The following is a 16,692-nucleotide window of genomic DNA, read 5'->3' on the forward strand; positions in this document are numbered from 1 at the left end:
TTGATAAACTTGCAGCAGTTCCATTTAGATGCTCGTGATAATGATTTAACGCAATGAATATGAGCTTCAACTGAGTTTGTTTTTCCTCAACAAATCATTTTGGAAAAAGTCCCTTTAACAATATTTCATTGAGCAAAGAGATTCATTTTATAAAAATGGGAAATTGAATGCTGGCATTAGCTTTATTTACAGTTTAATTATCATATTATAGCAGATAAGTACTACTGTGTACCACTGGGTGATTTAATCACCCTACTGAACTACTTTGGTCCTGGAGTGATATTAAAAATATTGCCATTTCAAAATTCTACATCGCTTCATTCTCTAGTTATCACATTCAAAATCTTGAGTGTCCAGGCAGTGCTCGCCTGCCTGCTTGCCCACCTGGCAGGGGGATGACCAATGTTCCCTCTAATTTTTCATGTGTCTGAGCGAACACACAAACTCCCTGAGCGATCCCTTGGACCACTGTGAGCGACAGCAGACGTGTGCACTGTGATCACACCAGCATCTAATCCATCCAAGTCACATGGTTTATTAAAATGATTAAATTACAGCATTTACATTTATGTTAGACTACTTTTAATTAAGTGCTTTAGCCCACTTACAATAAAAATATTAAAAAATCTTGTTCATGGCCTGTGCAGTATGTTAACACTATTGGAAGTAAAAATAACTTTAACTCCAATTTTGAAAACACAACTTTCTTTCTTTTATCTTCTTTTTTTTTTCTATAAAGCTCCGACTTGTATCATGAGTCTGAGTCTGTGGTCTGGGAGAGAGTCCTGTAACTCTCTGTCTGCAAAATACAGGATATAATGACCAATGTTGGGCAATTAATTATAGAGTTACTTCTCCAAAAAAGTAACTCAGTTTTGAAAACAAAGTTTTTTGCAGCTGTTTATCTAAAAATGCAGCCAAGACAGTTTTTTAAATAAACATTTCAAACTATTTACAGAACAAATAGCTGTTCTGCATCAAATCTGATGCCACACAAATTATTTGTGTCACTCCAAAAATGATTTCTGTCCACTATGAGATAAAGGAGAACAACAGCCTGATACCTGCAGGCCTGACAACAGGAGATGTATCACTGCTGTAACTCCTGTAACATTCAGCAGTCGCCTCATTGTTCTGACACACACAACAAAACTATTGACTACACTACACACTAACTACACAAACGCTAAACGTCGCAAATCTCTTACATCTCAAAACACCGCCGTGTTTTGGTCGTGCTTTCGAGCGCTTTTCTTATAAAACGCAGTTTTTACCATTTCTTCCCGCAGTAAATATAAACAACGATAGTATTCAGGAAAAAAACAAACATTGCAGATTTTTTTATCATAACTCTGGTTTTACGTGGCCGATCAACACAATTTAAAAACTGGTATAAAGTCCACACTTTTCCCGTCAGTTGTTCTGTCTGTCCTGCTCACATCTGCAATGGTTGTACACGTTGTCATTACCGTGGCTTCACTCCACATCAGCCACTATCCTATAATCACCAGCATCATTATGGCTGCTTTATTACGTCCAAAATGTAAATATGTAAGTTAAGGTGTGACACAGATTATCTTTCTGTAAGCATCATGGGACAGAACCTGCCTGAGAATCGTGTTTGTACTGTAATGTGAAATATAAAATAAGGCTTGTATCGCCCACAGTCTACCTCAGTGTGGCGTGAGATTAAACGACCTGAAAATGTTTTCACACAAGTAACAATTTTTATCAAGACAATGTCAAAAATATTTTTGGAAAAATCTCTGCGTTGGTTTAAATTTATTTTAGTATCATATCAGACGTATGTGCATTAATGGTTTGTAGAGTTGGTCAGTAATATTCACATGAACTGATTTCCACATATAATTCATTAATGTCTCTAGATGCACTTAGATATCATGTTTAAAGGATCAAACCTACATTTTAAGAGCTGAAATGTGAAGCTGTGCTACCAAAGAAACAGTAGCACTGAGTTTTAAAAAAACGATAAATTTACTGAAGACTTTACAAGATCAACGAGTTTCCGCCAGCATTAATCTCATCAAACCTCCTTTGGACACACCTTGGTTACATACACAGCCTGTTTCTTCTTTTTTTTTTTGTGCTTTTTTTACATTTTTCTTTTCTTCTTTTTTTTAAACAAATAAATTGGTACAAATGGTTTTTGAAAAAGTACACTGAAATAATAGTTTGTTTTTTAAAATATTTTTTCCCTATTCCATTTTTGGATTATCAGCTAAAGATGCTCATCTGAGCATCATGACACTAGCTGACAAGGCTTGTTGACACCTTTACTGTATTAAGCCATTATCCTCACAATCGCTTATTAAAGGCAAAACTCCGTGACAGCAGTCAAACAAAACAAACAATGTCTGTGTTTTGATTCAGTCGACAGAGTCAGCGGCGTCGTTAAAATGAAAATGTCAACAGCTCAAGACAAAGAACAGCAAGAAGTGTGCTGGCACTGTGTACACCAGATGTGTGCAGATGAGTGCCAACTCCAAAACAGCAGGAGCAGCAGCTAAATTAATCAGCATCGCTTGTTCCAGGAAGAACAGCAGTGTTACTCGGAACTCGGGGAATCAAGGGTTTAACCTCTGTCAGAGCAGCAGCCTAAAGAGGACAAAACAAAGGAAGAGTAGTAGCAGAAGGAAAGAGGAGCCAGATTTAGTAAATGTAAGTAAGACAGTTTAATTAATGTTATTTAACAAAAATAAGGGACATCATATTTTTTAGGATTAACTAATAATTTATATAGATCAATATAATTGTTTTTTTTTTTGCAACCAAAAGGAAAGAAAATAATCTATATTTCTTACTATTGTCTAAAGACTTTAAATGCACTTAAAACCCTCTTATTATCTACAGTCTGAGAGCTTCCAAGAATGGAGATGCAGTTTTCCAGAGATATTAAAATCTGTACTATCATCTAGGTAACACATTTGTCTTATATTGTGCATATGCACAATATGAGATATATGCACAGTATGAGGTTGCCATTGTTCCCATAAATACAGATCGGTGGCAAAAGTGGCCAGTTTAGTTTCTGACAGATAATAAATAAACATTTTAACCAAAATTAACCTTTTATTTTCACATCTGCACTTACGAATAAAAAGGAACCTTTAAGTTTGACAGAAATAACGACGTGATTTGATATTCATGTTGACTGATCATGATCTCATATCATCCAGCCATTCCTGAACATCAGGATTTGTGCACTCAATTCTCAATTAACAGGAAGTTAATGTGATAAAAATGTAGCTTTTTTTCATATCTGGTTCTAATCTCTGAAGGTTTTTCGGGGAGCCTTTTGGAGAAAGTAATAAGAAGTCCAGCACAAAAATCTGCTATTCTTTATGACATTTTGACAGCAACAGCTGAAGATGGTCTAGTCTGAAATATTGTTTATTGACAAGTGTAATAATAGTGTACGTTTTTTGTCAAGTCTGAATTAGTTAATACACATCACTGAGTAGCTGTAATTAGCAATAATTTTATCAAAATATTCAAAAAGTCTAATAATATCCCCATCTTCATACATTCAAATCTTAATTTTATTACTGCACAAAACTTTCCAGTATTATCATTTGTTCTCAAATATTGAATCAGTTATCAGAAGTGTTATTTGTTTTTGGTCAATATAAAAATTATTGCAGCTTTACTGATTGATTGGTAAACTGCATTTATAGTGGGAATTTCTAGGGCCCAGTGACAGATTTTCCAGGACCCATCAGTTACTTAATAGTTGTATCCTCAGTCTCACAGGAGACATCAGGATTCTTAACCACTGTTATTCTTACATTTGTGTTCTTCTTTAATTAACATGCCAGAGGCTCCCATGCGGCCTGCTCGACTCCACCTCTCCTCTCCTGCAGTTATCTATAGTGTCTCCTGGCACCTCTCCATGTCTTCATGCAGTCGTGTCCTTTACCTAATTATAACTGTAATTAATATCCTGCTCCCAGTGCTTTGCTCTCAGACAAGTATGCGCTCACTGGGCTAACAGGCCTGCAATAGAAAATGTTGCAAATATAGATTACGTATTAATGGGGTTGTTGTTTTTATCTTATTCTTAGAGGTGTATGAGTAATGAAGCTAAAAATGTAGAGCTTCACACCAAATGCACATGTGCAGCCATGGAGGAAATGGTAGGTCTGTACTTAGCCTGAGCATCAAGTGCTGCAGAGGTGCACCAGCATGCACTGCTGCCATTTTTCACCAGGAATATTTTGCTGCAAGTCTTCATGTGTGTATTTGAGTTTCATTCAGTTTTATTTACATAGCACCAAATCATAACAGCAGTCACCTCAAGCCGCTTTAGGTGAGTGAACAAGAAACACTCAGTGCATCATGGGAAGCCTCCAGCACCTACTGTAACGTAACTATACGCTTTCTCAAAACAAAGTTTTCTGCCTGAAGTTAAAAGTAGCGTGGGTGTCTGTCTCATAGAAAACAAGCTGAGAACTGGTTCCACAGAAGTGGGGCCTGGAAGCTGAAAACTAGGGACCGCAAATAAGCTAGTAGTCTATTGTGGTGATCGGATACTCTGAGTTTATTAAGATAAGATGGGGATAAGTAATAAATGCTTATCCTAGTTTTTCAGCATGACTTTGACGTAGGATGTTTCTCATTTTAGAGATATTGCACAAATGCAAAAAGCAGTCTACATGTTTGTGTAACATGCACATGGAATGAGTCCAGCATTTGTCAGTGTTAATGCCAACCAGACATCATGATGCTACAATTTTTAGGGCCAAGAACAAAACATCTTGTTTATTTGAATGTACAAGTAGGAAATTAGAAGTCATCTAGATTGTTGGCTTTAAGCCATTCCTGCAGTATAACGAATTAATGTGTGTCATCTGGCTGCATGGATAAAGTCGAGTATCAATGCAATGAAAATGTATGGTATGCCTTCAAATGATAATGCCTAAGAAAAGCATGTATACTGTATCCAAAATCTTGTGGAAGTCCAAAATTAATTTAATTTAATTTAATTATGTGCCTTAAATCAAAGACAGATTTATTGGTGAGAATGAAGATTGTTTGCCTCCCAGTTTGTATTTTGTCTTATCTGTTTATGCTCTCTCTACACTCCACTCTTCTAATATATGGACAGAAGTATCAGGCCACACTTCATCTTTGAATTTGGGTGTTTCAGACTCATTGCAGCAGGTGTAAAACAAAACAAAACAAAAACACATAGCTATACATTCTGCCTTTGTAAACATTTGTGAAAGAATAGTTTGTTTTAAAGAACTCACCAAGCGTGTTCCTGTAATAGGTGGACACAGAGTTTCTCAGAGGTAGAGATGGTCACAGATTTCCCAACCTGCAAAAGCTGCATCTATAAATTGTACAAACAATTTCAGAAAAATGTTCCTCAATGTACGATTGTGAAACTCACTAGATGGGCTCAGGAACACTTCCAGAAATTAGTGTCTATGAACAGAGTTCAGCAAGTGTCATTAAAAACTAAAGCCTTTCTAGTGGCATTTGGCAACCCAATAGTTAGTATCCATGCCAGACTTTGACCATAAAGTAGATGCTAATAAATGACCTTCCAATATTAAGTCAAAATGTATTAACCTGATAGTTTTCTAGAGGAAACTCCAAAAATGTTAGCCTCACAGTAGCACTAAATAAAAATCTATTAGATCACCAAGGCTAGTGGGATTCATCAGTGGTCCTGCTTGTCGCTACCAAGTTACAAGGGGAGCCATCCGATGATTAAATTACTTAAATACAGACCCAAATAGTGGGCTGAATTACTGTGTAGTGGCCTCATTTGTTTGTTTTTTATTCTTTCAGTAAAATTGATAACATGTTTTCAGAGAAAATACGATTTTCCAATTGCAATCATAACTAATACTACTAATTGTTAATTATTAAGTGTACAGGATGTGCTCAGTCTCCATCCTTCCACTCACAAAGTTCATATTTTGAGGAAGTTCACATGCCTTAATCGTAACACAGAAACATGTGTTTCCTTCTGTTCTCTCCTTCACTTCATGCATTCATCATTAATGCGTGACATAAGTACTTTCAAGCAAGTACTGAGAACGGTTGCCATGGCTACAATATCGTCCTGTAGGCTTGGCCTAGGTTTTCCATTCTCCTTCTCTGGCAAGATGAAAATTCACAGGTCCAAACTGTCGAAGGCAGCTTTTTATGACTTCAAAGCCCGACAGAATCCACAGGAGCCTTGAGACCTTTGTCAGATGGCACTGTGCTGCATCCTTCAAGCCCTGTTGATATTCACAATTTCCTTCTCAGACCCTAAAAACAATGAATCATGACGCCTCATTTTAAAAATAGTATTTCTCTCATCTTACTCCTGAGCTAAGGCACACGAAGCCATTACGCCGAGAAAGGACAACTCTCCCCTAATTTAGTATTTGGTGTTGTTCACTAAAGTGAGTATATTCTCAGTGACAGGAGTTGCAACAGCTTTGCTTTTCTTTTATGTGTTCACTCATGTGAATCTCAAACCCAGCGCCTTATTCAGACAAAGCCCAAGAAATACAGGCTATTTTTATTCTAACTGCAAGGTGCCTGGCTTTGGTTCACATCAAGACATCAATTGATCTGACACAGCTTGATGACCTATGTTTGTGCTTTGCTCACTATGACGGCTTCTTTATTTTTCCAGGTCATGGCTTCAAGTTCGGACCAATCATTGGCAAGCTTCTGTGTGAACTCAGCCTGGGAGAAGTGCCCTCCTATGACCTTTCACCTTTCCACATAAGACGCTTCCAGACAAAAACGAACTCAGCTTTATAGATCTGCAACACAGCGAGTGTTTTATAATAATAACAGCTAAATTATAATTTTAGTAAATTCATTTAATCACTATGTTTAAATTCTATGATTGTGTTGTTTTGACACTAAGTGTAATCAAATGCTTTCAAGCATAATGAATATGTGTGCTGTTATCCATGTAACTAGGCTATAGACTTTTTCTCATGATCTGATTTCTAACTAATATTTTGTGATTTCCATAATTACTATACAAACATTATAGATGGGCTCTATCAATCCTCTGATCTGAAGCTCCTGAGTTGATTTGCACAAAGTAGTGCTTGTAGAGTGTTTACGAGCTGTGATGAGGCTCATGTTTATGGTAGCATTAGTGCGCATGTGTAATTCTGTCTGTAAACACGATAGCATGGAAAGTTTTGAATGACTTCTGATAAAACTTTCGCTCATTTCCAGGCCAGTTCTTGTGTCTGACCATTTTCAGAGGATTTGTTTGTTTCTTACGCTACTAACAGACCTAAATGTGAATCAAGCAAAAAAGGCACCTGACTCATGACAGGAATCAGGGTTGTGTCTGCGTATAACAGACAACTTGACAAAGAACCCATTTGAAATTGTGTATTTAGGCACTTTGTTATCAGCAGCCTGTCACAAAAACACTGTTCCCATTTCTTTAGTTGAATCTACAAGAAAAATGTCAGAACTGTTTGACAGGCTTAAATATGTTCCTTTTTACTAAAGAGTTGTTAGCTAAAAACATGGCACATCTTTGCATGGTGTGCAAGATATTCCTAAAGGTTTGAGGAAACTTGACAAACTGAGGACAAAAGATGCAGCAGGCCTGAAACACTATGGCAGATGATTGGTGAAAGTCATGTTCCTAATGAATGTGGGGGAAATCCAGCAAAGACCTGACACAGGACCTGAGGGTGTTGTGAAAAATAAAATTGAGTGTTGAAGCCAAACAGTTTTTTCTGAGATTTATTAAAAGAAACCTTTGCAAAGGAGTCAGCACAGACAGTCTTCACACTGGGAGAAGAGGCCCAGTTCAAATGGAGGGAGTCAGTAGTAAGGTAAGTAACAGTGAGTGAGCCATCTGTAAAACACAGTGGAGGCTCATGGTTGCATTTTAGCCAGTGTTTTGGTGATCTTACAGAAACGTATTCGTCATTGGATCTATTGTCCAATGTGGTTTGGAAAGCATCTGATTGGGAATAACTTCATTTTTCAGCTTGACAGTGGTCCAAACACAGTACAAAAGGTTCTTGTTACTTAAAACATTGGATAAAGAGCGAGGGGGAAAAAACAGTTTTTCTTGGTTTCGGCTCTGACTGAAAAGTCCTGATAGCTCTGATTCTGTCAGTCGGTTGGTATGAAGAGCTCAGCTGGAGCTGAGGTGGGGGACACATTTTGGCCGTCCAATCAAGTCGCTGACATCCAGTCACCACCCACCCACACCTTATCTGACTTACAAGAGTTAACAAACACAAAGGTTAAACTTTAAAATCATTTCATTACATTCACTTTGTTATTCTTAACATAGAGAATTCACATTGAAACATTCAGTCAGACATGGATAGAATTCATTGCGTGTTTTACTTAGTTTATGTAATTCTGCTTCAGTTATATTTATCTTTAGCAGAGATGGGCGTTACTTGTAATGCATTACTGTAATCTGATTACCTTTTTCAAGTAACGAGTAAAGTAAGGGATTACTATTGCAAAAACGGTAATTAGATTACCGTTACTTTCCCTGTCATGATCCTGGGTCCTTTTGACCCAGCGTTTTGTGTTTTCTATTAGTGATTTTGGTTCTGTTGTTCCTTCTGTTTAGTGTGATTCTGTTAAGTCCGCGTTTCCTAGTCTGTGTCTTTGCGTGTGTGTGTGTTTCCTGTTTTATTGTGAAGGTCTGCGTCTTATGTGAGTGTTTTCAGATTGCCTCCCTAGTCTCGTCACGTTAATCACTCCCAGCTGTGTCCCCCACCTGTGTGTAATCTCCCTGTGTTCTCTGAGTGTTTTTAAGTCGTGTCTTCTGTCTTAGTCGTTGCTGGTTCGTCTGTGTTGTTTCCCCTCGGTCTCCCTGCGTTTCTCCATCCATCTCTCTGTGTATATTTTCCCCGGACCTCCCTGCATCTTTGTTCTGGTTTGTTTTGTTAGTTTGCACAGTTTAGGTTTTCTGTTACAGCTTCACCCGCGCCATTTCTGTTGTATTTACTTTTGTAAATAAATACTCACCTGCACCAGAGCTGCCGCGTCCGGGTCCTAAATAATCACCACACGGCTTGCCCCGGCAGACCGTGACATTCCCGTAGGAACGCTGCGTTACTAAAACGTGATATTTTTTTGCGAGAATGTCTCATGACAGTGACGTAAGCGAGTGCCACGTTGGTGACAACAGCTGTGTGCAGATCAACAATGGATCATATATCAAGTGCGGGAGAGAGTATGAGCGTGCAGCGTTTAAAGCGTGGAAGTACTGACCTTACTTTGAGTTTGATTCCATAAAAAGTGACAAAAACATTAGTGTCCATTGTGCGTGGGAAGAAAACTTCTTTTTACAGCGAAAAAAAACCCTAAACAAGCTCCGAGTGCGCAACGACGTAATGGGAAACTCACAGAGAAACTCGCGGATTCTTCCACTGACCGCTGCACACCTGCACCAGGGTAAACCTCCGCCTACCCCACTCCTGCTTTACAGGTGAAAATAGAGCAACAGGACCGCTAGTCTTTGACTTTATTTATTCTCTGCTGTGTTTTACTTGCATTTATTTGAAAGACTGAGTGTAAACACACACAAAAAATTATTTTATGTGCTGGAATGTGCAGAAAATAGGTTTAAATGTTAAACAAATTTCTTCCAGTCAGAGAATGTTGCATATAATTTAATTTTTACTTGATGCATAAAGTTAAAAGATTAAAACTAATAAAACAAGTTTTAAAAAGAGACTTTTCCATTTGATTACATTTTGTATGATGATTATGTAGAAAAAGTAGAATTGGGCTGAAAGATCTATCACTTTATCACCTAGTCAGGTTGTAAATCGTGTTTTTAAAAAGTAACTAAGTAACTAAGTAATTAATTACTTTTGAAAATAAGTAATCGGTAAAGTAACGGGATTACTTTTTGGGGGAAGTAATCAGTAGTTAGTTACTGATTACTTTTTTCAAGTAACTTGACCAACACTGATCTTTAGCACATTTTCACATGAACATTTTTTGGGACATAATCCCATCTTAATTTAAATAAAGAGGAATACTTTTTTACCTTTTACAACTGTTTGTCAGGCATCTTTTTAAATGTATTTTATGAAACATCTTTTATTAATTCATTCACTCTGTGAGACTAGTGGCTACAGTGTGTCACGCTCACCTCCATCCTGCACCACACACACCAGGGTCAGACTCTGTAAAGGTTTTCAATGAGGCCTGTTATCACTGTTGTTTTATTTTCTGGTCAAACAACACAACGCAACACTGTAATCCCACATTGTTGAGCTATTGTAAATTCAACAATTAATGACATATTCATTATATGTATGCGTGTATACATGGATGGGTGGATGATGCATCAGTGACCCACCCTCCCTGGATTTCCATCATTTTATCAACTAAATGGTGTTAAAAAGATATCAGCCACTGAGCAATCTGTCTGTGTGAAGCTAGCTGCGTGCTTAGAGCTGCGTGCTTAGGCTATGGAGGTGGACTATTGCCCAGCTCCATTTCCCCATCTACCAGTAAACATTTTAATCACTAATCAGAGGCCCTGTTACAATGGATGCCATCCAAGGCCATCAGTGGGAATGGGAAAATTATGCAGTGAAACGACAGAGATCACCGAGCCATTTGCTCCCTTGCCTCTAAGTGACTGCAAATGGGAGCAAAGAGACATTATACAAATGCAAGAATTAGAATTACATTAAACATTCAAATGCAAATATTTAACTACGAATGATCATCAACTGAAACATTGCTTACAGAACAATATCTAGCTCGTAAAATTACATCTTACTGTTGTATATGAAGAGTATTCATGGCTCGACCATTAGATACCCTAATATAACTCTGGCACCTTTTAAGGTCCTGAATAAGTAATGCCTCGTGGTTCACCTATGGCATTACTTATTGTCCAGAGCCTTGTGTGTCAGTATAACTACCAATAATGATTCATATAAGCAAGCAAAAACTTAACAAAAAACAGCAACTCTACAGAAGGTTTTACCATTCATCCTTGAAATATTTTTAGTGATGAAAGCACTGATATACACAATGAACAGTACCTACGCAGCAAGGAAAGTGCTTTGTTCTGTTTTCTGTCCAGTTGTCCTGTATGCAGGGTAAAAGTGAAGAAAAAAGATCAAGTCATCAGAAATATTCATGATATACTAAACAGAAGAAGCTTCTCGGATGAGAGGTGAAACGTCTTCAAGTAACTTAAAGAAGTCCAGACGCTTTTCTTTGCAAGCTCCTTTGACTACGATGACCTGGATGACTGAGAACCTTCACAGACATGATATACTAAAAAACACAAAATTTATCTTCTAAAAATAACTTTTGAATTATTTAAATGTAATTATTAAGTCCCATGTACCAACAACCAACCAGAGCAGATACTGCTCTGTTTTTTATTTTGAGGACCAAAATATGCTCTAAAATAGATGAAAACCTGCGTATCTTGATGGGTTTCAAACAGGGAGGGTAAAAATGGCACCATAGCTCCACTGTTCCACCATCTGGCACAAATGTGTAACACCGCAAACCCCAAAACAATAACCAAACTCAAAAGGACCATTTTGATTTTAAAAAGACTTTATTGTGATTTTCAGACAGCGTACTTCTTCAGATTTCTTCTAGGGATCAAAAGGAAAACTTCATATTTGGTCTGTCTCAGCTACAGACTTTGGTGACGCTAGTGCAAAGTGTAAAGCTGTTGACTTTTCATTGTGGGGCATGTTCAATCAGTCACCATAAAGCTGTAATTTTCTGTCATTCACACATACATTGTTCAATCTTGCCAAACTTCTGATGAATTATAACGTCCAACTTGTGACAACAGTCACAATATATACCAAGACTATAAGCCAATAGAAATATTTGGAGTGTAACCTGGTAGAAACATGCAGCGTCATGTTTCATGCTTTTGTGTACTACTCCTCGCAGGTTGACTGGATTCATCTTAAACATGGTCTGAACTTTTGACCCTAATGCTTTTTATGAAAACATCCTGTTAGCATGGCAACTCACCAAGAAAGAGGAAGTATTTAAGGGGACAAAAAAGTTTAAAAGTGAGAAACTTGGCACACACCTCCAAAGTGATGAAGGCTTTTGTGTTGTTTTGGTCTTATTAGTGTCTGTGCTGACACCCAATAATATGTACCGATGAAGCAACAACAGTGTTACATTTGAACTAGATGTGCGAAATTTGACTTTTGGCATTTTTAATATCTCAAGATGTACAAAAATGTCTCCTGGAGTGACATTCAAGAGCATATCAGCTATTTTGACTTAATAGATATTTTTGCACTTAATATTTTTTTGCAGATATGGGCTTCCTGACTTATTTTTCACTCATTAATATGTTTAAAATGTTAACTTATCAACCAGAATGTAGAGGACCAGACAGAAGTACCATTTCTTTAAAAAACGATTTCCCAGAAGGGAGTGAGCCAACAGAACTCAGTTTCCACTCATTGCTGTGAGACTGGAAAGCTATAAGAGACATGCAGACACTGAGCCACTGAGAGTGACAGCAGAAGTATTTTCCACTTGGCCAAGCTTACTGCAAGTGTCACGTCAGTTTGTCTCTCTCACTGTGGTGAGAAGATGCTGTCATGATGGTTTCAGGCCAATGCAAGTGTAAGTGATCATAACTGATATTTCTGCAAAATGCAAAGAGAGTAGTTGTGATGATGAATATTTACAGGCCAACCTGACGGAGTGTTTTCGGCAGGACATCTACACAGTTACATATACATATACAGTTAAATAAGAAATCCTGGAGAGACAATGGACCCAGCTATCACTATAGTGCACTTTGCAATGCAGCATATGCATAAAAGACTTGTAAATTGGATAGATGGCATAGGAGATAGCTGAGCTCCATCAAGTGTGTTAGTTCAAGGAAACCATGTTTGCTTTGTCTCAGAGGTTAAAGCAGCTGCATTTACTAGGACAGGGTTCAATGCTCTATCCCAACATGACAGCAATTGCTATCAAAATTATGACCTTCAAGAACTTTAACCCCACAAGGTGTTAAATACCTGGGACTCTCCATCAGTTGTTTTAAAACTTTTCATCTTCTCAGGTGAAAGGTGAAACATCTTCACAAACTAAAAAGAAGAGCAGCGGCCTTCTTGTGAAGCACTCAAGACTTTTAAAATGGACGGGTTCTTATGGAGTACTTCTCTACTTGAGCACTTTATACAACATGCATCATTCACCTGTTCATGCAAGCACCTCTTTCTACTCTGTTTTATATTTAGCATTCACAATCCAATTACCACATCACAGAGCAACTTGGTTTTCAGTGTCTTGCCCAAGGATACTTTGGCATGCAGACAAGAATCAAACCACCAACCTTCTGATTAGTTAGATGATGTGCTCTACTGCCTGAGCTGCAGCCATCCCATGGGCCGCTCTAAAGCGCTGAATCCTAGCATGGTACAGGAGGACACTGTTGTTGCAACAAGTCTGTTTGTGAAATGTTTTCTGAGGATTGGGATCTACTGATCTCTGCGAGTATTAGGGCCACATTAAAAAAATATTATTGATCATTTTGAGAATAAAGTCGAAATTTCGAGATTATGGTCAAAAATCTATTTTTAGAAAAAAAAGTCAAAATGTGAAATTATTGTTGTTTTAAGACAAACTGTCACAGTTGCTATACCGTCTGAGTCAGTGAAATCGTACTTTAGAATCGGTTTTAGTAGCAAGGAAGGAAATTGTTTCTCTTTTAGTATATAAGCTCAGTGTGGTTCTTGATATAGCACGTTGAAAAGATGGTGAAACACAAACCTGGAAGAGTGGATTTGTACATAATGAAATGGTTACACCCTCGTGCAATAGAGAAGATGTATGTTGCATCACAAGATGACTGATCGGGGTTTGTTTTTTTTCATGCATAAACCACGATGCCTCTGTTTTTACAGCGATGGCCGCCCCTCCCTGAGCCTGGTTCTGCTGGAGGTTTCTTCCTGTTAAAAGGGAGTTTTTCCTTCCCACTGTCGCCAAAGTGCTTGCTCATAGGGGGTCATATGATTGTTGGGTTTTTCTCTGTATCTATGAAGCGCCTTGAGGCGACTTTTGTTGTGATTTGGCGCTATATAAATAAAATTGAATTGAATTGAATTGAATTGAATTGAATTACAGCTGAATTCTTATTCTCTTCCTTGGCTCCCTGTTAAATCCATAATCGAATTTAAAGTCCTGCTTCTCACACTCAAAGTGTTGAATGATCAGGCCCCAATCTTATCTTAATGACCTTATAGTACCATATCATCCTATTAGAGCACTTTGCTGTCAGACTGCGGGCTTACTTGCAGAGTATTTAAAAGTAAAATGGGAGGCAGAGACGTCAGCTTTCAGGCCCCTCTTCTACTTTCCTTTTTGCAGCATATAGTTAGGGTTAGATCAGGTGACCCTGAATCCTCCTTTAGTTATGCTATAATAGGTCTCGGCTGCTGGGAGATTCCCATGATGCATTGAGTGTTTCTTCTTCAGTCACACACTATGTGTTTATAGCCCTCTCTAGGTAGTGCAATCAAGTAACAGGTAAGGTAGACATCTATTGCAAGTCATTCCTAATATTATTCTCTTCTCTCCATCAATTCCACTCTGCTTGAACTCTCTATTACAAGGGGCTTTCTCCCCACCCTTGATCCCTACACGTTTTCTCCGACCGACTCTTTCTTTTTTCTTTCCAAAGCATACTTTTACCTTTTCAGGTTCTCACCATCGAATTGCAAACGTTAAAAAGAGTCAGACCCTTAATGAATTCCACCTCTACCTGAACCAATCTGTCAGTTTTAATTTAAAAATGAGTTACTAGGCAAGAATGCATTTTTCATACAAAACAGCATGAGAGATTTTCAGGCATTAAAACTAATTCCAATCATAAACTCAGTCTATATGCTGGTGACATCTTGTTATATCTAATAAATCTAATATATCTAATAAATCCCTCAGTCTCCTTCCTGCAAGTTCACAGTTTTATTAGCAGTTTTTTGTTTTTTTCTATCTATGTCCCTACCCTCACCTAGGGTCACGAGCTGTGGGTAGTGACTGAAAGAACGAGATCGCAGATACAACCTGCAGAGATGGGCTTACTTCGAACGGTGGATGGCCTCTCCCTTAGAGATAGGGTGGGAAGTTCAGCCATCCGGGAGGGGCTCAGAGTAGAGCCGCTGCTGCTCCACATAGCCAGTTGAGGTGGTCCAGACATCTGACAAAGGATGCCTGCTGGGCACTGGGAGGAGGCCCTGGGGCAGACCCAGAACATGCTGGAGCAATTATATCTTCAGCTGGCCTGGGAACGCCTTGGTGTTCCCCCGGACAAGCTGGAGGTGTTTCTTCTTCAGTCACACATACGTGTTTATAGCCCTCTAGGTAGTGCAATCAAGTAACAGGTAATGTAGACATCTCTCTGCTTAGGCTGCTGCCCCCGCGACCCGGCCCCAGATAAGTGGAAGAAGATGGATGGAAAAAGTAAAGAAATAAAACTCTAAGATTCCTCACAGTGTTTGTGGAGACCAAGGTCATGTCATCCAGAGTAAGTATCTGGTTAGACATCATGTTAGTAAGATTTTTATGGCAGTACAATAACCTCAGTCTTATCTGAATTTAAAAGCAGGAAATTAGAGGTCAGATCATTGTTGCCCAGTCAGATCATTCTCCAGCATCCCACCCAGTGACTCCAAGATGGCTAAATACTCTGATGTGTCATTTACTGCTTAGGCACAAATGACAGTCTGGACCCAAAGACACAGGGAAGGTCTTGATCCAATGGTCTTGTCCAGTAGGTAAAACCCCAAAGTGCAAGGAGTGAACTGTGGGGATATCTCACCTCCAAAGTTATTACAGTTAACTAAAACTAAACTAAAAACTGAATCTGAAAACAAAAAAATAGTGGTTAAATACAGGCTTTAAATTTCCTGGGATGCAGCCAGAAGACAAGGAGGTGCTGATTACTGAACGTTACAGTGACGTCCAAAACTTTGCAGAAACATTTTGGATATAAACACATTTTAGAGGAGGAGCATGGAGTACGCCAAATATCCAGGGGCAAAATACTAACCTCAAGTTGCTCTCTGATGTATCCATCATCAGTGAACGTCAGATAGAAACTTAAGCATAGAAAAGGGGACATTAGAGGCTGTCTTTACATGGATGCTGCTAAGATGCACACGACGATTCTTTCTCATATGCCATACTAAACAGGCATCACTTAATGAGTTTTTATTTTATTTTGTTTATGCGTTTGGTGTATAAAATTAAAAATGGCACCATTGCTTAACTTCATTCATTTTCACCCAGAAGAATCTATAAAATCAACAAGAATGTACTGTACCTTTCTCTCACTCAGCGTTTGTGCAATCAGCCTTTACTGTGTTCGGGTTATGTGGTGAACACTTTGTATTATAAGTGTTAAATAAGAAATCATTTTGGTTAACTTGGACTATTTTCAGTAATCTATCAAAACTGTATTTGGCCACTTGTGAAGTTCTTCTTACCTCAAGAATTCCAATTAAGCTGCATGTAATTTTATTCCAAACAGCTTCCAGTTCCGAATGTCAAATGTAAAAACCTCTCCAGGCTTGAAACCTGGTTAGTTTATTAAGAAAACACAAAGGAGTATTTTAAACCTGTCAATGAAATGTTTTTTGAGTAAGCCCCTGAAACTAGAGAGCTGTGTATAAAGATAGTAAGCATTCC

The 16,692-nt window shown here is 38.2% G+C and overlaps 1 protein-coding gene across 2 annotated transcripts in view; it reads left to right on the plus strand.

Annotated features, from left to right (window-relative positions):
• Positions 1 to 7,730, plus strand: part of pipox (pipecolic acid oxidase) — a 33,417-nt gene extending 25,687 nt beyond the window's left edge. The window contains exon 8 of one of the 2 annotated variants that reach the window (XM_085130780.1): positions 2,392 to 5,209. In XM_085130780.1, coding sequence (XP_084986906.1) covers positions 2,392 to 2,528 — 137 coding nt within the window. In that variant the 3' untranslated portion in view covers positions 2,529 to 5,209. Of the gene's footprint in view, positions 1 to 2,391; positions 5,210 to 6,658 lie in introns of those variants that run through there. The other variant, XM_085130781.1, reaches the window with a different exon arrangement.
• The last annotated feature ends 8,962 nt before the right edge of the window (positions 7,731 to 16,692 follow it).

Source organism: Neolamprologus multifasciatus, chromosome 14 (assembly GCF_963576455.1).
Source record: "Neolamprologus multifasciatus chromosome 14, fNeoMul1.2, whole genome shotgun sequence".
Lineage (NCBI taxonomy): Eukaryota > Metazoa > Chordata > Actinopteri > Cichliformes > Cichlidae > Neolamprologus > Neolamprologus multifasciatus.